Source organism: Ascochyta rabiei, chromosome 6 (assembly GCF_004011695.2).
Source record: "Ascochyta rabiei chromosome 6, complete sequence".
Lineage (NCBI taxonomy): Eukaryota > Fungi > Ascomycota > Dothideomycetes > Pleosporales > Didymellaceae > Ascochyta > Ascochyta rabiei.
In genome coordinates, this window is record NC_082410.1 from 1,374,610 (window position 1) to 1,394,939 (window position 20,330).

At 52.0% G+C, this 20,330-nt stretch overlaps 8 protein-coding genes across 9 annotated transcripts, besides 4 other annotated features; 5 read left to right on the plus strand and 3 right to left on the minus strand.

Moving 5' to 3' along the window:
- Positions 1-4,939: 4,939 nt before the first annotated feature.
- EKO05_0004364 (substrate-specific activator of APC-dependent proteolysis) lies at positions 4,940-6,855 on the minus strand (the record flags this gene model as incomplete). The annotated part of the gene is made up of 3 exons (XM_038938775.1): positions 4,940-6,354; positions 6,410-6,534; positions 6,590-6,855. 3 exons carry the CDS (start codon positions 6,853-6,855, stop codon positions 4,940-4,942), a joined length of 1,806 nt encoding a protein of 601 aa, XP_038800169.1.
- Positions 6,856-7,336: 481 nt separating this feature from the next.
- Positions 7,337-7,386: a tandem repeat.
- A 133-nt stretch (positions 7,387-7,519) lies between these two features.
- Positions 7,520-7,542: a tandem repeat.
- A 26-nt stretch (positions 7,543-7,568) lies between these two features.
- Positions 7,569-7,617: a tandem repeat.
- A 167-nt stretch (positions 7,618-7,784) lies between these two features.
- On the plus strand, positions 7,785-9,604 carry EKO05_0004365 (Aspartyl aminopeptidase; the record flags this gene model as incomplete). The annotated part of the gene is made up of 3 exons (XM_038939083.2): positions 7,785-7,962; positions 8,017-8,078; positions 8,222-9,604. The coding sequence occupies 3 exons, from the start codon at positions 7,785-7,787 to the stop codon at positions 9,602-9,604; spliced, it is 1,623 nt and encodes a 540-aa protein (XP_038800170.2).
- A 242-nt stretch (positions 9,605-9,846) lies between these two features.
- EKO05_0004366 (4-nitrophenylphosphatase) lies at positions 9,847-10,981 on the plus strand (the record flags this gene model as incomplete). Its single annotated transcript, XM_038938918.1, has 5 exons — positions 9,847-9,909; positions 9,960-9,981; positions 10,057-10,125; positions 10,176-10,267; positions 10,319-10,981. The coding sequence occupies 5 exons, from the start codon at positions 9,847-9,849 to the stop codon at positions 10,979-10,981; spliced, it is 909 nt and encodes a 302-aa protein (XP_038800171.1).
- Positions 10,982-11,221: 240 nt separating this feature from the next.
- Positions 11,222-12,858, plus strand: EKO05_0004367 (4-nitrophenylphosphatase; the record flags this gene model as incomplete). The annotated part of the gene is made up of 3 exons (XM_059636371.1): positions 11,222-11,411; positions 11,469-12,007; positions 12,061-12,858. The coding sequence occupies 3 exons, from the start codon at positions 11,222-11,224 to the stop codon at positions 12,856-12,858; spliced, it is 1,527 nt and encodes a 508-aa protein (XP_059492354.1).
- A 769-nt stretch (positions 12,859-13,627) lies between these two features.
- Positions 13,628-15,274, plus strand: EKO05_0004368 (uncharacterized protein; the record flags this gene model as incomplete). Of its 2 annotated transcripts, XM_059636373.1 has the most annotated exons (2): positions 13,628-14,639; positions 14,700-15,274. In XM_059636373.1, the coding sequence occupies 2 exons, from the start codon at positions 13,628-13,630 to the stop codon at positions 15,272-15,274; spliced, it is 1,587 nt and encodes a 528-aa protein (XP_059492356.1). The 2 variants fall into 2 exon arrangements, with proteins under 2 accessions (XP_059492356.1, XP_059492355.1); XM_059636372.1 differs by having other exon boundaries at positions 13,628-15,274.
- A 476-nt stretch (positions 15,275-15,750) lies between these two features.
- Positions 15,751-16,152, plus strand: EKO05_0004369 (uncharacterized protein; the record flags this gene model as incomplete). Its single annotated transcript, XM_038938901.2, has 1 exon — positions 15,751-16,152. The coding sequence occupies one exon, from the start codon at positions 15,751-15,753 to the stop codon at positions 16,150-16,152; it is 402 nt and encodes a 133-aa protein (XP_038800173.2).
- A 620-nt stretch (positions 16,153-16,772) lies between these two features.
- Positions 16,773-16,994, minus strand: EKO05_0004370 (uncharacterized protein; the record flags this gene model as incomplete). Its single annotated transcript, XM_059636374.1, has 1 exon — positions 16,773-16,994. The coding sequence occupies one exon, from the start codon at positions 16,992-16,994 to the stop codon at positions 16,773-16,775; it is 222 nt and encodes a 73-aa protein (XP_059492357.1).
- Positions 16,995-19,754: 2,760 nt separating this feature from the next.
- On the minus strand, positions 19,755-20,030 carry EKO05_0004371 (uncharacterized protein; the record flags this gene model as incomplete). Its single annotated transcript, XM_059636375.1, has 1 exon — positions 19,755-20,030. One exon carries the CDS (start codon positions 20,028-20,030, stop codon positions 19,755-19,757), a length of 276 nt encoding a protein of 91 aa, XP_059492358.1.
- Positions 19,866-20,070: a dispersed repeat.
- The last annotated feature ends 260 nt before the right edge of the window (positions 20,071-20,330 follow it).

Consider the following 20,330-nt stretch of genomic DNA (forward strand, 5'->3'; position numbering starts at 1 on the left):
TCTGCCATGAGGCTGACGCATCCACTGTCCGGGCAGAAATCAGGCGTCGCCGAATCGTACACACACGACAAAGTCAAACTTGGTCTACTGTAAACACTGGAAATGGCAGAACTTGTGACCCAAATCACGCGAGTGGTCGTGGAGGATGAGAATGGCGAGTGGCTGATCAGAGTAGCCTGAGATTTATCAGGTGCTGGTAAAAGTCCCGGGCTGGAGATGGCTGCTACCGTAGTCGATGACATCCTCGAAGAAGCTATTGTGATGGACACCATGGTATAGACTGGGTATGAGACGGATCTGCTTATGGCCGAGTTCGCTTCCAGATGAGTAGATGCTAGTAATCTTGACGAGGTGCTCGAGGTATCAGTCACCAGAGGCGGTGGTTCCTCGTCAGTCGAAACAGATGGAAGAACGATCTTAGAGATGGCTGGTGTTTTGGCTCCAGTATCAGATGCGGTAGAGATGGTGGGTGAGGTGGAAAGCGTCGGTAATAGATTGACCTGCGTTGATGTAGAATATTGTTTAGCAAGACGTGTCGCTCCAGGTAGCCCAGTAACCGTATCCTTGAGTGTCGGAAACGGTTTAACGGAGGCGAACGCTGGGTCAATTGTTGGACGGGTAACGAACTTCGAAGCATCTGACGGCTCGCTGAAGTCAACAGAGATTGTTGATGTCAGCGCTGTCGATACAGATGCGGCGGTGGCAACTGGCAAATTAACAGCGGAACAGCGGAAGCTTGTAATAGCATGACGGACCTCGATTGAGATGCAGGCGCAGCACTGTTAACGAGGACATCTTCCACAGATAAGGGCGTACCCGCACCCAGTCGTGATACAGAATTGCTTGGGACGGTCACCTCTGAGGCAATCGCTATCGTGCTAACGGATGCGTTGGCGAGCGTAAAACTGCTGTTGCTTGAGGACATGTGTCCTGTCAATATAGTCGATAACGAACTCGGTCCCTGCTCCCGAATATTTGAGGGTAGCAAAGACGGACTTGATAGATACTCAACAGCTTTAGAGAAAATTTGCAGGCTTTCGGAGACGGTCGACGGTACCAAAGCCACATATAGGTCTGTACCTAGTTCTCCCAGCAGAACAGCAGGTGCTGTAGGTGATGTGGGCCACTCTAAGCTTTCTGAAATCTGCTGCATTCCCAGATGTGGTGGTGGCTTTGATGTAGACAGCTTTGGATCGTAGGCCGACGAGACGGAATTTTCAAGCGACGATGTTGCAAAAGAGATGGCATCAGTTGACGCAGTCACTACCATAATGACTTCGACCGAAGTTTGAAGTCCTTGGGAGGTTTGGGTGTTGGTAGAGCTCTCGAATGCTTGAATACTCGTAGTAAACTCATGCGATGAGATTAAAGAATCTTGAGAACTGCTTGAAGAAATACCAGATCCGGATACAAACTCGAAAGACAGTAACCCGGCGGAACCGAAGAGCATTAGGACACTTGTGGATGGCGTTTTGCTCGAGTCTGGCGTTGAAAGCACATTAGGAGAAATAGAGATGACCGGCCCGGCCCTGCTTGATTCTGATAGTACCTGCAAGCTCGAGCTGACCTGTGTAGCTATACCCGGTTCGCTTGAAGTTATCGATTCTTGTGATGGAGACTGAATTGCGACAGCGGAGGATACTGCATCCAAAACCCCAATAGCCACTGATTCATCAGATATCAGACTGGAAGATATCGACTCCGACTCTGAATTGACCGATGTTCCCGATTTAGATTGCAACGGGTCAGACGTTGGTTTGCTCGGAGGTGAAATGTTCGAAGGATCTGCATTTGACCGCGATCTATTCGATACTGAGCTGCTCAAGACTCTTTGGATAGAATAATATGAGCTCGTCAGATAAGAGCTCAAGATTGGCGTACTTATGGCCGATGTGCCTGATGGTGGAGTAGGTGGTGACAGAGTTATGAAGACTGATATTGCTGTAGATTGTGAGGAGTCTGATCTAGAGCTCATTGGTGAAGAGCTGGTAGTAGCAGAATGTAGCGCTTGGGATACAGCGAATACTAGAGGGGTGGAGATGGTAGGTTGTGTTCTTGAAGAGAGCACCGATGTGAAAGACCATGACGAAGCTCTCAACGGAGAAACTGGCTTCGAATCAATCATGTTAACTGACGTGTCCGAATTCTCTTTAATGCTCTGATTTGGTATTCCAGGAGTGGATTGCATCGATTGAGACGGAACAGCTGAGGAGATATCTTGAGAGGCAATGGTGCTCCATATGCTAGCAGCCGAGTTGATGTCAAGCTCTTCGGATAGGAAGGAATTGGATGGGGTATTTTTTGTGGCAAAAGACTCAATCGGCGCAGATGTATCTGGTGGGACTCCAGTAGAACTAAGGTCGGACAGTGGTAGTCCTGCAGACGGCAGTTCAGGCAACGGCGTCAGCAATGGCGAAGATAATATACGAGCTGACGATCCGGCTGAAGACAAGCCTGCTAGCGATACCGCATAGGTTGGAAGAGTCTCGGCGTCCGCGAACGATATTTTTGCACCTGTTCGACTTGAAGGGGACATCTTTGATAGTGTTGTACCGGCGGGAAGTGTATGAGGCGGTACCAGATTGGAAAAATCTATATCTGGCACTATCGTCTGTGAAAGAGCATCTATCGGTTGGTTCGAAACTTGCTCGTCAGACAATGGGCGATCGGTAGGTATCGCACCAATAGATGCGGTCTGGGTACTTGACGACGAAGAAATAGTCGGCACAGATGATACCGTTGTCGAAGCCTTAACAAGGATCTTGCTCGTTAAATCCTCTAGCTCCTCGCAACCACCAGGCAGAAAGTCTCGCCCGTTAGGATACGCTTCGCTGACAATATAATCACAAGCCAAGCTGGCGCCAAATACAGCCAAGAACTGTATAGCCGGTGGTAACAGTTGACCGCCTCCATAGATCGACGCAACACAACTCTGGACAATCGCTGGGGTGAAATTGCTTGGAATTGCACCGTTGAAGTAGCCTTGGCAGACTGACAAGACAATATCTGCAACCAAATTATGGGCAAAAACCTCTCCATCTGCGGTCTGGCTGTTGGACCTTTGGGCGAGCTCGGTCTTGAATCCCTCAGCAAAATTCCTGGCTCTACTAAAGACTGTTCGCGTGCGAGTATCAGTTCTTTGGCGAGGTTGCTCGAGGTGTTGATGTACGCCTGATGCTTGTGAGCCGGGGAGGAAGAAGACGAAGCCAAAGATGAAGGCAAACAGCACAGTCGACTTCGAAATGGCATGTCGGGGGCTCGTGCCTTCGAAGACTAGAGGTCTGTCTGTTGTGTCCACATGAAACTGGCCAGTAGAGCTTGTCATTGCTACAATGCCACTGTCTATTGACGATATAGGTAGCCCTTGGAAGTTGGGGCAAATGTCAGATTGACCCTCGTCGTGCACTCGTGTTCCTTGTTTTGTACCATCGCTCGTCAAGGAGAATCTGGCGCAGCTTCCAAGCAGGACGTGCTGATCTTGGTGGACCCAGGTATCTGGTTCGTTCCCCATCACAGGGCTCCAGGGATCGGGTTCGTTTTGACTGAAGGTGAAATTGGACTGGTACGGTGAGGCATCGTGCTGACACTTGGTATCGTTCGAACAGATCAGTCTGCTGCTTCCATCCTTGTGACATACAATATTTTGAAAGTTGACGTCGAGACTTGAGCAAGCTGGCCCTTGACAGCTATAAGAAAGCTCGTAACCATCACTCCCTCGACAGTTAGCAAAAGCTCCTTCTGCTCGTGTCGCAATGCTGTTCGTCGCCTTTGTTACGATGTTCATGTTGGTGTGCTAGAGTTCCGCTTCTGCAGCGTATACCGCGCAATCGTAGATACTCAAGAGGGTGAGAGCAAGCTGGGCACATGAGGCGAGATGACAGTATATTGGACAAATCCTGAAGAGGTGGCCAGCAGGTGTGGCGAAACAAATCCTGCCATCGATCGAATAGTGCCAGATTTTGAGACAGCAACGCGAATGTGACGAAAATCAAGACATGGTGGCTGAGATACTTGATGCAACGCCCTGAACAGAACAGTGAAGCTGAAATGAGCTTGCTCTGAACCAAACCCTAGTATGCTAAATGCTAAAGTTGTTAAGAGTTGATGCAGTCTGCTTGAAAACTGTACAGGCTGCGAAGATTTGGATGATTGCTAGACCTGTCAACCTTCTGGCCATACCTGGGTGGCCATCCGCGTAGACGATTCTGTCACACAAGATACACACTGTGCAACCTTTGGGCAAGACACTAGGATAGGAGCGTACCTTCAGGTGATGAGGTGCTCGACGCAACCTTGGGAATTTGTGCGCACATATCATCGGCCCATACTCACTGGCAGAGGACAGCAAAGACTCAGCGTCAGTGCGACCACAAATTCGACGGCAAAGCCGAGATGACCAGAGATGCTTCGGAGAGGTGGTGGAGGTCGAGGAGTGAGAATGACCTACGGCGGCACACATCTAGTCACCCCGAAATGTGCAGCATTCAACGGCATGTCAGAGATGTAAATTTTATCTAAATGAAACTAGAAGCAGGGGTATGAGAAACTGGCAGAACAACATGTGCATGAAGCGTCTTCACAATTCGAACTATTATAGTACAGTCATGATCGTAAACGTGGTGGGAGTCGAAAAGCTCGGTCCCAGCGTGCAGAGTCGCCAAGGCTATATGAGAGAAAAAGCAAGAACGCCCATCATGATAGGAGCCCCCGATGGCCCCAAATCGCGCAAACATTCATGAAATACGTAAATGCCCAGAGTCAAATCAACCATAACGCCCATATTTTGACTGACCAGATGCTCTCAATTGCAACCGCAAGAGAATGAAATGTAATGGTATCGGCGTCCTTCTACACCAAACACGCCTCCCTAATGCTTATGGTGGAATAAATGTGCAAGAAGCACAAGATCGGCAAGACTGATAGCAAATGATCTGCAAACTTATCGGATGACACCCCAGCTCTCCATACTGCTGAGTCCGCCTGTGCGCTCTTTCTTCTTGAAGGCGTTCCAGAAACGGAGTGTTTCATCGCCAGCGCCTGTGACAATGACTTGGCCGTCGGGACTCATCGCAAGGTACAACACACGATAGGTATGTCCTGTCAATGAGACAACTTGCTGCATGCTTGGGTACTTCCAGACAATGATCTGATTTTGACTGTATCCATGTGTCGAGACGATCTCGTTGCTGTTTTTCGACCACGCTAGGTTACACACTTGGCTGCCGGTATCGAGGCTTTGTAGCAAGTTTGCAGGCGGTGCTGGCGAAGATGGTAGATTGGCGGAGCTAGAAGCCGACGCAGCTGCCGATGCCGCAGCAAGGGATGAAGCTGAGGGCCCGCTTGGCGAGATCAATGTATTCCAGAATTTGATGGTTCGATCCGCGGTACCACCACCGCTAGCTAAAAGGCCACGCTGATGAGGACTCCAGGCGATGGCCTTAACAGCAGCCTGATGTTCACTCCATTTAAACGTAGGTTCTGCGTTGAGCTTGTCCCAGACCATCAGCTTGTTGTCGTTGCCTCCAGAAGCAAGCTGTTGGTCTTCATGATTCCACTTCAGGCCACAAATTTCTTGCTTGTGACCAACGAGTTTCCGGAGCCATTGGTCGGGTTGTCGTACGTCGCGATGGTAAATGATGCGATCTCTCGAACCCGAGGTAAGTATGTGTTCGTTCCACGCAAGGGCACCCACACGAGCCGTGTGGCCCATCATCGTTCGCAGCCGGCGCTGGGTATGTGCATCCCAAATCTGAACTTGACCTTTGTTCGTGCCGATTGCAATGTGTGAGCCTCGCTGTATCCAGTTGACACTGGTCACTGAATCATCCTGAAGCTCACAGAGTTTGGTCACACGGCCGCTACTCGAATTCCACATGTAAACACAGGATCCTAGGCCGACGCCAAGCGTGTTTTGACTGCCCCAGTCAACGAGGTTGAGGTAAAAGTCGTCTGCCAGATCTGGCGCGTCGAGTACCTTGTACGGTACTTTGGAGACGGCGCGCGGCGCTCGTTGGGGGCTGAGAAGCATACGCTGACTGCTGTATTTGATGGGTGATAAGCTGTATATGTCTGCACGCGCATTGAGGTTGAGCACGCCATGCCGACTTGATGGCGTTCGCGATGGCGTCGGTTGGCCGGAGTAAGAGAAGAGATTCTTGTGTGGTGTTGATGGAGTCCCGCTAGGTGGTGGTAACGAGCTTGTGGTCCTGGTTGGCGGAGTATGTGAACGTGCTCCAGAGCGCATTGTGGTGGCACTGTCAGCGGGCGACAAGCGCTGTGACAAAGCTTGGGGAACCGAGTTTTCGAACATCTCCTGGCGCAGTACTGCTGAGTACGTCCGATTCGCTTCTTCAGCTAGGAAACGAGTCAGCCGCGCTGTGTAGGGTGAGACTTTGTGGTCAATGCTTACTCTTCTGAAAGTGCAGCTCGTTGTGAGGGGTACGTTTGGATTTGGAGGGTGTTGCTGGAGAGCCATCATCATGCAGGAGGTTGAAGCTAGCCTGCAAGTCTTGGCCTGCGCGATTAGGGATAAATCTGAGCTCAGCGTGAGTTTGTTGTCGCAATTCATCATGACGCTTCCAGCACTCACCTGTCGCCCTGTATCCGCGGTCTCTTACGGCTGGGGCTCGCTATTGGTGTTCGCTCTCGTGCCTTACCGGCTTGCTCGAAGTCCTTGAGGGCTTTGGAGAGCGCCGATGCGTCTACTGGCTCTGAGTTGCGACCGAGGGTCTGATTGCGCTTGTGCGAGGCGGTTGGCGGCGTCTTGGATTCGGGTGGTGAAATGAGCGTCGGTGTCGCAGTGCCATCGTCGTGCGCCGTCTCTGTAGACTGCTCTACGGGCTCGTGCCGCGCCATGGTGCTGGATGCGCCGTGTTGCGGTCGCAGGCGATGTGCTAGGGGCCAGGCGTGGTGGTTGAGCGGTGGGCGTAGTGGTTGAGCGATGGGCGTAGTGGTTGAGCGAGTGGTCGTCGCGAGAAGCCTCCAGGCGGGGTGGCAGGTGCCTGGCGTCGCGGCGCGTGATAAGGATAGTGGTGTCGCGAGCGCGTGGTGAGAGGGCCAAAGAAGTGCGAATGAGAGGTGAATGCGACGGTGGTGATTGTGAGGGCAGGCGGTCCCTCACGGTGTTTGAGCCAGCTCTGGATGCGCAACAGCAGGCGTCGGTGCGCAAAGAGAGGTAGATGATGTAGTCAGCCCTCAGCGAGAGGCGGCGCGCATCGCAGGGTCGTGGGTAGTGAACTGTTTGGCGGGTGATCGCGACGGGCGGGGTGGCCGGGATGACTTGTTGTGAGGTCGGAGCTTTGGTTCAGCACGGCCGCACGCACCCAGGGAGCAGGGGAGCAACAAGCAACGCAACAAGCAACGCAACACAGTCAATGAACAACGAGCGTGGAGAAGCAGACGCAAGGAGACGCCGACTGTTTCGTCTAGCGCAGGGCGAGCTCGAGCCGGAGGACGCAGTGAGTGTGAAAGTCAGGAAATGGGCTGCTGCTGCCGCATGTATCCCCATGCAGTGCGCGCCGTTGTTGTGCTTGTTGTTGTTGTCGCGAGGCACCTGCACACCTGCACCTGCCTGTTCGCCTGTTCGCCTGTTCGCCTATTCGCCTATTCGCCTGTTCGGGGGTCGTGCCTTCTTGGTTTGGCTTGCCGCTGCTTTGGGCACCCAATCCCACGCGCAGCCCGCCTCAGCCAATCATGCAACTGGCGCGCGCAAGCACGCCTCGCTGCATCATCGTGTCCCTCTCCACAACGCGGGGCCCGTTGACAGACCTCGCGGGCCAATCCCCATGCTCACCAAGCTTCAACCGCTGCGAGTCACTCTGCTGCAACTGACCCCCGCCACGCGCACCCACGCCCTCGCCTCCACTCCACTGTTACTTTCGTGTGCCTTACGAACCATGGCTGCCAAACCCTCTCTCCAAGCCGCCGAGGACTTCCTCTCCTTCGTGAACGCCTCCCCCACTCGTACGTCTCTGCGCATGTGCCTCACCTCACACCACGGCTAACGTTCGCACGTAGCCTTCCATGCTGTCAGATCAGCCAAGGAACGCCTGGAGAAGGCAGGCTTTAAGCAGATCAAGGTATGTGTTGTTTCGGTGGTAGCTGCCACAGCGACCACTCTGCAATTTACTCCGTCACATGTGCAGTTGTCCATGAGCGCTCCCCTACAGAAAGCTAGCTAGCTGCATGCAGCATCGAAGCCCAGAAAGCTGATCGTATCCAGGAACGAGATTCATGGGCGCCGACAATCCAGCCCGGCGGAAAGTACTACCTTACACGCAACGGCTCGTCCATTGTCGCCTTCGCAGTTGGCAAGCAATGGAAGGCCGGTAACCCCATTGGCATGATCGGTGCGCACACTGATTCGCCTTGCCTGCGCATCAAGCCTGTATCGAAGCGTCAAAACGATGGCTTCCTCCAGGTTGCCTGCGAGACGTACGGAGGCGGCCTGTGGCACACCTGGTTCGACCGTGATCTCAGTATCGCGGGACGGGCTATGGTCCGCACCAAGAGCGGCAAGATTGAGCAGCGCCTTGTCAAGGTCGAACGCCCAATCCTCCGAATCCCCACCCTCGCAATCCACCTCGACCGTCAAGAGACCTTCCAGTTCAACAAGGAGACTCAGCTCTTCCCAATTGCTGGCTTGGTACAGGCCGAGCTCAACAGACAGGGCAAAACCGAGGAGAGCAAGGAGGACGACAAGAAGGACGGCCCGTTCGAGCCACTTGCAACCCCATACCAGAGGCATCACTCATACATTGTCGAGATCATTGCAGAGGAGGCAGGCGCCGACCCCAACGATGTTCTGGACTTTGAGATTGTGCTCTACGATACCCAGAAGTCGGCAATTGGTGGTCTCAATAACGAGCTCATCTTCTCGCCTCGGCTGGACAACCTTATGATGTCGTACTGCAGTGTCGAGGGCTTGATCAAGAGTTTGTCGTCTTCTACGAGTCTCGACAAAGACTCGACGATTCGTCTGATTGCCCTGTTCGACCACGAGGAGATTGGTTCGCAAACAGCTCAAGGTGCGGATTCCAACCTGCTGCCTGCTGTTATTCGCCGTCTGTCGGTCCTACCTGCATCTGAGTCGAGCACTTCAGACAAGTCTTACGACAAGATCGAGGCCGATACAGCTACTGCTTACGAGCAGACACTGTCCACCTCTTTCCTCATCTCAGCAGATATGGCTCACTCCGTGCACCCCAACTACCCAGCCAAGTATGAGGCGCAGCACAGGCCAGAGATGAACAAGGGCACAGTCATCAAGATCAACGCCAATGCTCGTTATGCCACAAATTCGCCAGGTATTGTCTTGTTGCAGGAAGCTGCCCGTCGTGCGAAGCCAGCATCGTCAGGCCTGAGCAAAGAGGGTGTGCCGCTTCAGCTCTTCGTTGTCCGTAACGACTCGTCTTGCGGTAGTACCATTGGCCCCATGCTGTCAGCGGCCATGGGCGCTCGTACGCTTGACCTGGGTAATCCTCAGCTCAGTATGCACAGTATTAGGGAGACCGGTGGTGCGCACGATGTTGAGCATGCTGTCAACCTGTTCGACAGTTTCTTCGAGAACTTCGAGGAATTGGAGAAGAACATCGAAGTCGATTGACTAGATGCGAAACTTTGAGTGAAGGTATATAGAATGAAGAATAGTACATAGTATAAACAGTGCTGAGTACCATGATGATAATCGGAACCCATCGGCTTAATAGTCGGAACTGAATGAGGATTCAGGGACCACGCTAAAAGCCCCACCACGCATCCCACCAAAAGCGTCCTCATCGAGCTGTGCTGTGTCACAAGTCCAACAACCGTGCTCTACAGTTCTATACGCGAGCTCTACCGAACACCATGGCGCCTCAGTTCCTGTCTGGCGATAATGCCGCCATTGAGGAGTTCTTGTCCAGATTCGACGTCAGTGATCGAGCCACCGCAATAGAGCCTTGTTGACAGTGAATGCGCAGGTCTTCTTGTTCGACTGCGATGGTGCGATTCCCAGCAATGCTCTCAGCCATTGCGACTACGAAGCTGCTACAAGAAACTGATTGCGAAGAAGGATAGGCGTCCTCTGGTCTGGCGATCACCTTTTCGAGAGAGTACCTGAGACCATTCAGATGCTCAGAAGCAAAGGTACGGCCAGGGAACACAGCCTGCTGTCGTACATGCTTACAGAAGACCAGGAAAACAGCTCGTTTTTGTCACCAACAACAGCACAAAGTCGCGCGCGGATTACAAGAAGAAGTTCGACAAGCTGGGTATACCCGCTGAAGTGGTAACTGCTTTCAGGCCAGCAAGTTAATCTCCTAGCTAACACTATGCCTAGAACGAAGTCTTCGGATCCTCGTACAGTGCGGCCGTCTACATCAACCGCATACTCAAGCTTCCCGCCCCGAAGAACAAGGTGTTCGTCCTCGGAGAGTCTGGCGTTGAGCAGGAGCTCGAAGCGGAGGGTGTTCCATACATCGGTGGCACCGACCCAGCCTTCCGTCGTGACATCGAGCCTGAGGACTTCACAAACATCGCAAATGGCACCATGCTTGACCCAGACGTTGGCATTGTGCTGAGCGGTCTCGACTTCCACTCAAACTATCTCAAGACGGCGATCGCTTTCCAGTACTTGCAACGGGGTGCAAAGTACTTGGCCACAAACATTGACAGCACGCTACCCATGTCGCATACACTCTTCCCTGGAGCCGGATCATCTGGTGCTAGCTTGGCGAAGGCAATTGGAAGGGAGCCGCTCTCTCTGGGTAAGCCAAGTCAAGCCATGATGGATGCCGTCGAGGGCAAATTCCAGTTTGATCGCAGCAGGACATGCATGATTGGTGACAGACTGAACACAGACATTCAGTTCGGCATCGACGGTAAGCTAGGTGGGACACTTGCTGTCCTTACTGGTGTAAGTAAGAAGGAAGACTTCCTCGCCGAAGGTGCGACTACAGTGCCTACAGCCTACGTCAATGCTCTTAGTGATTTGATGGGTTAAATTTAGATGTGCATAGAACCTATAGCAAAGACCAGGAGTGGACGACCGTTTCAACGCAGCTCGTTAATGATTCCCCCATGATAGATTACACGTGTATTACTGGCAGGGTGGTGTTGAGCGCGTGCGCTCAAAGTGGCTAGTGCCAGACGCGTCTACGCGACGCGCCTGCCACTTTACGCATCACCATCGCATCCCACTTGAGCAACAAAGCACACCAAATACACACCCTCACCACTAGCGATGATCCGCCATGACTATTCTCGAGTCGACTCCAAGCGACGAGCAAACCTCAGTCACAAGAAGAAGCAATTCGCCAAGGCGGAATTCCAGGAGCAGACCTACGAGCACCGCCTCAGCCTTTACACACTACCGCCGACGGCCGAGATCACCCTCGAGGAGTTTGAGCAATGGGCGATTGATCGACTGAAGGGTGAGTAATTACAGTACAGGCATGCGCGCGTGTAGAGGCTGACAAACACGGCTACAGTCCTCTCCGAAATCGAAGCATGCACATTTCGCAACAAGAGCCCCGAAGAGACCGCTGAGTACATGAAGAGCATTCTAGACAAATACATACCGCTGCGATCCAGCACGTCGAAGAGCCAGCACCTGCATCACGAGAGGAAGAAAGATCACTATTCACACTTCATCTTGAGACTTGCATTCTCTGCGACTGAAGACCTGCGCAGGCGGTTCTCTAGATTGGAGACGATGCTGTTTCGGCTAAGATTCAAGGATGATGACTGTTTCGAAAGACAGGAGTTCGTCAGAAGCTTGAACCTCGAGTGGGAAGAGGTACAAGAAGCGGAGAAAAGGGAACTGAAGGAAGAGCTACTAGCTGCGGCTGGTGGAGGTATGAAGAGTCGCGAAGAACAAGAGTGGTTCAAGGTCGATTGGGAGAGAGTGCCAGAGCTAGTGGAGCAGAGGAGGGTGTTCCTCAAGAGGGGAAAGGCGTACGTACCACAGCGAGAGCAGATGAGTTTGGTGGTCGCGGAATTCACCAAGAAGCTGGACGAGGCACTCGAGGCAAGCCTTCTCTTGATATCTTCATACAGACATATTGCTAACGAGACTGCCAGCTCACTTCTCGCGCCCTCCCCCGCCTCGACGAAGACGATCGCCTCGCCCCTATCCTCGCGCATCTCTCACAATCTTTCACAGCGCCCGACGCCGCCTACTCCACCTCCGATGCCAATATCGACGGCCTCTCCGCCATAACCGCGAGTTCGATCGATACGCTCTCGCAAAACTTTCCTCTTTGCATGCGCAACCTACACACAACGCTGCGAGAGAACTCACACTTGAAACATTTCGGACGCTTACAGTACACCCTTTTCCTCAAGGGCATCGGTCTCTCGCTCGATGAATGCATCATCTTCTGGCGAAGAAGCTTCAAATTGATGACGGACGACAAGTTTGCGAAGGAATACCGTTACAACATCCGCCACTCATACGGCGACGTTGGTGGAGACAGCAACCGAAGAGGGCGTGGCTATACACCTTATTCCTGTCAAAAGCTCTTAACGGAACCACTTCCTGGACCGGGCCAGACACATGGTTGTCCGTATCGCACATTTACGCCTGACAACCTGATCTCGGTGCTGCAGAGGGTAGGTGTGAACGAGAGAGACGTATTAAAAACTGTGAGAGAGGATGTGGGCAAGCAGAGATACCACGTCGCGTGTAACCGGGTGTTTGAATGGAGCCACAAGAGGGAAATCAAGAAGGTCAAAGACGATGGTTCGTGGAGTGCCACCGATCTTGACACCATCGTTCATCCCAATACGTACTTCAAGAGGAGTTGGCTGCTGAAGCATTTGGGCGAAGGCAATGCCGGGATAGTTAACGGTGGGCCGGGAGACAAGATGGAGGATTAAGTGACATTTCTGTGCATTCTTTTGAGATCCGGTTCTGCGTGTTTGGATATATGGGTGGCAAAGGGTGTCCGGAGTACGTTTGCATAGCTGGGCGCAGGCTTGCAGCTACTTGATGTTCCGTAGCGGTAAACAATGACTATTGAATACATAATTGCCGTTTCGTCTACCTGCTTTGTTCATATCCACTGCAGAATCTCACACACTTTATGACAGCGTGGTGTTGACGTTGCTCATGGATTGACCGTGTAGATAAATGTGGTGGGGTTGCCCCGGCGGTTTCCCTCCGCAACTTCCACTGTGCCTCATCCAAAGTTTTAAACAAACGCATCGCAAAGACAATACAACAAAGTGCAAATAATCCTGTCGAAGTGCAATTCTCTCACTTTCTCCTGCTCTATTTTGGACGGCGGTCTTCACGTTAGTCAGCGCGCTTTGCTCCGGTATTCACAGACCGATTCCTGCTCTCTTCTTCCTACCAGCATGTTCTTCTTTCACTGCGCAACACCTGGACACGTCACAACCATAAAGCTGCCGTCCATCTCGAACCTGGCCTGAAGACTCTTCCCTACGCGCCGAAGCTGGTCTCAACCTCAAGGCCGTAAATTTGGACATGGAACCAACGGGACAAGCCACGTTAAACGAATCATGGACGACCAGTAACCTCCCGGACCCGGCCACCTCTATTCAATGCAAACATTGCAACCGTCACGTCGCAACAATCTCTGTTGGAAATGGGTTCGTCCCAGTCGTCTCCCAGACACAGGCCTGTATGATTTGTGAGCCATTCCTTGGCTTGCACGAAACGCTTCAGACCAGAGAACAAGAGCACACCGCGCTACTGGATAGAGGGCCAAAGCATCATGGCCGTACCTTGGCCCACGAAAGGTTTCGCAATGCAAAAGTCGCGCTTGAAAACTTCCTGATCAGCATCGAAGCACCCAACGAAGCGATCTTCGATGTAGCGCAGGCTGATTTTGCAACTCGCGCAGACCCTACGCAGCCTGCGCGTACAGACAACACAGCGGAGGGGCCAAGACCTCATATCAACCGGCGAGATTCCAGAGAAGAATCACCGCAAGTCGAACAGATCACACCCACGGAACTCTCGCCGATTGCCAAGCGTAGGCTGGAGCGCGACTCTGGAGCCAAAAGCTTAGAGCGGAAGCGTATCAAGTTCACCGAATCAGTCGAGGAACGTCCAGAGTACAGGTCTTTCTACGAATTCTTTCGCGGCGGTAAGGAGTATATACCTGGCCGGTATGTGGTAGCTGAAGGCTCTGAGTATCTCGATACAAGTGGCTCAACTCTCAGCTTCACCAAGTTTACAGGTCAGAGGAAAGTGGGCTCTAAATTCGTTGACGTTGTGCCAAAAGAGGAACCACAGGAAGGAGAAGACAATGTTCTAACGGTGAAGAGCAAGGGAACGGGCAATCGTAAACGAAAGCAAGATCGAGAAGCATTTGAAGATAGACGCAAGCATTTGGAACACTCGGATTCTATGCCAGAATACGAGAGAGACAATGATGGGATGAACGGGCGAGAGTTGAGAAGTACAAGGCGATCCAGGTCAACAACGCCGTCAGTCATGACTAGGTCACGAAGAGAGGTCGCCCAGTATGATGGACAAGACGATAAAGCACAGAATATTGTCCACGTAAACCGCTCCCTGATTGTTAGTCTGAAAACTCCATACCTCTTCAGAGATGACGTTCCTGCAGACGAACAAGGATCGATGCACACACCAGAGCATGGAGAAGAGGATCAAGATATATCTCGCGAAGGTGACCGCGCCGAAGCGACAAGAGACGCCGCAGAGCTTACAAGAATTAACCAAGTTGTAGAAAATTTGGAGCGCGAGTTGAATGGTCTACAGCAGGCTGTTGCTACTCCTAAATACACGCACAAAGTCTCTACGGCTGTACGCGGTGCCCTTGAGGCTTTGGCGCCCCTGAAAAAGCTACTCGAGACTAGGCCAGTCGATACTGAAAAAGACGGAGAATCTGAAGGTGATATCGAGGACGGTAGCATCTACTTCGATGTTGTTGATGCGACCGACAAGGTGGTCTCAGAAGACATGCTGCACTCAGCTGAGGCTCTAGAGAAACTGGAACATTCGCAAACAAGGGCTGACACAGCAAGTCACATTGGAGCTGGGGAGGTCTACGAAAGTTTCACTCCGGATGCAAACGGGCTCGATGATATGCCAATGGAGGTTGGACAAAACATGCACACTACCCCAGCAGCTGAGACAGCAGAACCTGAAGACGAGCATACCCCACAGCATGCAGTGCTATCTGTTGAAGCAGGTCTTGAGAAAACATCAAAAAGTATCACGGATGAAGGCGCCACGGTTACTTCAACAACTACCAAGTGTGGAAGCAGTGAGCCTAGCAGACACATCTTTCGAGTCACATGACTTTTCAGAACTGAGCACAATTAGGAGACGATCACGAGAAGCCACTCCTCAGCCCAACGGAACACCTTCAGATAATGAAAGGACGACAATCCAGGACCCCGAAATGCCAGCTGGGATAACAGTGCTGGTCCCACCCAGCGAAGTAACCCAGAACGAAGACGCTAACTCGTATCAAGGCGTTAGCGCGTTGATCAACGGCCAAGTCGAGACACAGGGCGTCCAGGCGCAATGCGAAAGCGAGGCTTCCAACGGTTCTCCAAAAGCCAGTGATATTGATCAACATTTCGGTACCACATCTGCAGGGTCCGGCGAACCAATGCAACAATCGGATGTTTGTGGACACAAATCGGCGTCGGGCAAAGCCGCAAACGGACCTTGATATGGCTCACAGTCCAGCCTAAGTGGAAAATATGAGCGGCCTAGACCTTTCTGTAGATCACGCGATTGAAAGCAACATGGAGATCTTGGATTAGGAAATGCTCAACAGTGACGAACAGTCGTCCAGAAACCAACGAGGTTTCTCTAGCACCGACGACGGTTTGAAGATCAAGGCACATAACGAGGAACTCACTTACGCCCACGAAGTTCCGGACGACGCGTTTGACATTGAGGAAGCAGGTTGTGTGCGGCAGCCTACGATTTCGACCGTTTTCGGACCGCAAGCAAACAAAGAGTCTGCGTCTGCAAACGAAATCACTCAGCATGCATCCCACTATGCACCCGCAAACAAACCAAGCGGCAACGTACACTCTGACGTGGCCATCAGCTTGGGTGAAACCACCAAAAACGTTTACCAGATGAAGCGACAGGACCCTGAAGATCTATGCGTCGACAAAGCTAAGGTGGCGCCGCGTGTCCATGCAAGGGAACCGAAGTAGAAATCCAGGCCAAAAAGGCTAGAGCACAGGGATGTTTGCTACCCGTGGATCCACTCAGGCTTGTGGCGCACGCTGTGATGCGCATCGCAGTGTGGTCCAATGAATGGAGCTGTTGTGTCTGGGCGATCGTGTAGAATATAGCTTGTGCTCTGACCATACTAGATGTGGGGCTGCTCAATGTAGAAAAACATCTTACAATAGCTGCGCCCTCATTAGCCGTTGTTAGAGCGGAAGACGCTGAACCCGTCCTGTTCTGGCCGATCACTGCACTTGATCAACGCAACCATTCCCAGAATCCGAAACCACGGAGCCAGCCAAGCAACATAGCTTCTCACACGACGAGCAACTGTCAATAGTCCGTGCTCCTACAAGCCAGCCGTTCATAGTCTCGCTTCTGATCCCCTGGCAGATCTCTAGCCATGTGTCCATGTTCGAGAAGTTCTGACCCGAGCGGATCAAACTGATCCAGTGTTTTCTGCACGGGCAACCGGATATCGGCACATAGCCTCTACAAGGGGTGGAAGATGTATGTCAGCCCGTCGCGGTTGCTCGTTCTCCGTTTTGCCTGTTGCGGCAGGTAGGCGTGGGTGCAGTCGATTGCGGTGGAACCATGGTTCCGTTCACAACGGGGAGAGAGATGTATATCTATCTGTAGCTGCCAGTGGGGTGCATGTGTGCAGGAGCGAGATTGTTGAAGTGTGAGCGACTGCGAAGGCTGAGGTTTCAGATGTTTGTACTTTTAGTTTTCGGCGTTGTAGACGTTCTTCGCTAGTAGAGGACATGCGTGTTTGGGATCGGTGGCCATGAGACTTTGCTGAGGGATACTTTTTGGTGTTCAACATGTGCTTGATTCAGAGTTGATGGCGTGTCGCCTGAACACACGCGAGCTGTGGGGCAATGAGGACTTTTGCCAATCAGTGTGTTTATCTTTATAGAAGCAATTGATGTGTTTGAAGGAAATGAGTGGAATCTGGAAGCAGTACGAGTATCCTCGCCACGTGATGGTGATTCAACTCCACTGTTGATGCTTGATCTGATTGTATTGCTTTTGAACAGAGACTATACTATACGACTCACCCTCTCTCTACACCCAAAAATCTGCTTTGCTCGCGCTCAAGTTGTTGAGTTCCTGTTCCTTATGTCGAGACCATGCAAGGTGAAGGAGTCAAGCAAGTTCGCAATTTTGCAAGGATGTCTTGCAAGTTTTTTTGCTGTGACATCACAACGCAAAATTTCAACCGTTCTCATGAGTAGTACTCAGAAGGCTTGAGACTGCACGTGATTCCCAACATTTATGGTTTGACAAGAGGCTTCGCATGTTACGTCTGACGGCGCGCAGATCTTGAAGGCAAAGTGCATTATTGCAGGATGAGGATGTGAGATGGAGAAATGGAGAAATCGCGTACGCCGATGACTCGCCTTTCCAACGCTTTCGTGCTCGCGCACATGGCTGCACGGACCACCGGTTCGATCGTTCCGGCTGCTCCCCCCCCCTGATCGACGCTGCGTAATCCTGCCGTGCACCACAAGCTGACAGCATCCATCGGTCTCTCCGCTTGACGATCATCTCCATGTCTCCGTGTCTTACACCACGACACCCGCGTCAATGGAACATGAAAACCCTTCTAAATCGTAGTGCTTGCCGATGTCGCCCGTAGCAGCTTGATTCGTTTCATTTTCGACGCGGCGTCTGGCTTCCAGATACCCTCAACGGATGTTCGGCATCACAATACCACACATCCCTGAGGCGTGAGGCTGTAGGTAATGGCAAGGGTGGCTATGCGAGTGGCTGGACGTGCATCTGGGCCTAAAGGCCCCTCAGGAAGACGCAACGTTCGGGCAAGCAGTGGAGACAAGTTTCAATGGTGGTTCTAGCGGGAGGACAAAGCCGCCGGTGGGAACAAATGATGCCACAAGGGGGGTGCCTGAACGAAGCAGAAATACGAGCGGCTTGCACTGAGCATCTAGTAATCTTTTACAAGAAGAAAACTCCGGCTTGGCAGGTCGAATTTTTGCTCCGTTCAGGCACCCCCCCTTGTACGATTCAGGGTCACATGTACTGCTATGGAGGATCCTAGTAATGCAATACAGATAAACGACTCCAACTTGGCATAATCGAAGATGCATTCGGCTATCCACGCTTACTCCACTTGTCAGACTGGCACCGTCGAAAACGTAGCAAGCAATCATAACCTCTTGTTCTGCTGCCAAGATACGGCCACGAGGCTCCCACGTTGGGGGCATTTTAGAGCCGCATTAGTGGCGGCTAAGGTGGTCATACGGTGTGTTGGACGCAGACTGCGATATGCCCTGTTCCCTACCCAAAAGCGTGTTTTGGATTTTGCACCTCCCTGGAAGCTCTCGATACAGAGTTATCATGTTAAGGTTCATAAGTGGGGGAACCGTAGGCGCTTCCAAACTATCGACCTTCCCTGTAGTATAATCAGGTGCTATCGATTTGGTGGCAAAAGACCCCTGATGTAATCGAGTGCTTCAGACGAGCATGGGGAGATGGTCTTGCTGCGAGTTTTGATTTGCCCGATCATAGCTGCTTTGGACCAATCAGAGGATTATGAGTCCTTGGAAACCCCACTAAGCAAGCACCCTTGAGCAGATCGTCGTCACAGCCATTGCTGCACGTTCTACGGGTTAGCAGCAGTCGCCTGCGTTGCTCACCGGATGGGCTCTGACCTACTTTCTTCCAGAAGACCAGCCCCCGGTCAATACGAGGCTGTCATGCATTTGTTGAGAGCGTACCCTTGCGGACTGGCCAGTCGCCTCCCATCGACACTTCAGTAGACGCCACAAATGCACACATGTTAGTGATTATTGGCAACCAAGCGGCACATTTTGACAGCGCAGACCGCTGGGTGTCTTGCGCGAGCACTCCCGCAATTGACACGTAGATTATTTGGTCGAGTACCCTGTTGCAGTAGTCTGCATAAGGTCCCTGGCAACCGTTAGATTTCAACTCGAACCCTTGCAGTACAGCGTCAGTCAGCCGCACCTTAGACTGCATATTGATTAGGTTCTAAAGTTCACTAGACGGGCACTCATTGGTTGGATAGCAATCTGGGTCGCTCGGATGCTCGGCCATGTCAATCACTTGAATTAGCCGATTCAAACACCGAACACCGACGCCAACACAAATAGCATCAACATGGTTGGTCAACTATGTTGCGATACGTGTGTTATTGTGGTTGCTGGACACCCTACCCGCCCGTTCACCGCCAGAGCCATTCTACCTATTACGTTGTCCCAGCCCTTCTCCATGATGCATCGCGTGCATGCACACGTACCACCTTAAACGAAATGTGGCACCCTGGAATCGATGGTACCCGTCGTCAACCAAACTCTATCAAAGTGTGTGTGCGTCTCAAGTGCGCCTCGAACTCTATATGTAATTCCCGCAGCCATCGTGTGGCCATCCAGTTGCCACAGGCAAAGCCACACTTAGACGTTGCGACATTATCGAAACAACAAACCATGTCCGACATGATGGGTTCATGACGATACACATCTGACGAAAGCCAACGGCCAGAGTTACCGAAACAAGACAAGAGCATTATTGGCTCGTGTCGAGGTACGCTTGCTTGCAGCCGCTAAATACTATAAACATGATGCAGGGCGCACCCGTTCCCGGAAGGATACATTCGCAAGGCAATTGATGATCCCGTACACGTGCTGCTCGCCGGATCCGCATACCATGACCTGGCCAGTGCGGCAGGTCTTGTGCAGAAACGCCTTTCGATATTATTTATAACGAGCGCGCACGGATGCTGTTGCAGATGACAAAGAAAGAAGAAGTCTGCTGATTGGCGTAAAGCTAAGAAAACCTCGGAAGTCGGACTTGCTAAGCCTCTGCTTTTCCTCCACATTGCACTGGCCAGGGGACTCTACTTTCGCCGGAGATCAGAGTAGAGTCCGCAGATGCCTCGGCCGAGTATGGCAAACACGAGCTGTCGGTTGCCTCGCCAATTGTTGATCGTTGTATATCAGAGAAAAAGGCTTATCGCCAAATGTGAGCAACATTGACGAATGCGAGGAAGACGTCATGCACTCACAGCCTGCGATTCGAATCGATGTTTGAAGCGAAGCGAAGCGAAAACGCGGGATGGAAAGAGGGGTAGCCAGACTGGAGAGCGTTGATAGGTGTATTGTGAGAGTCTATTATGTTG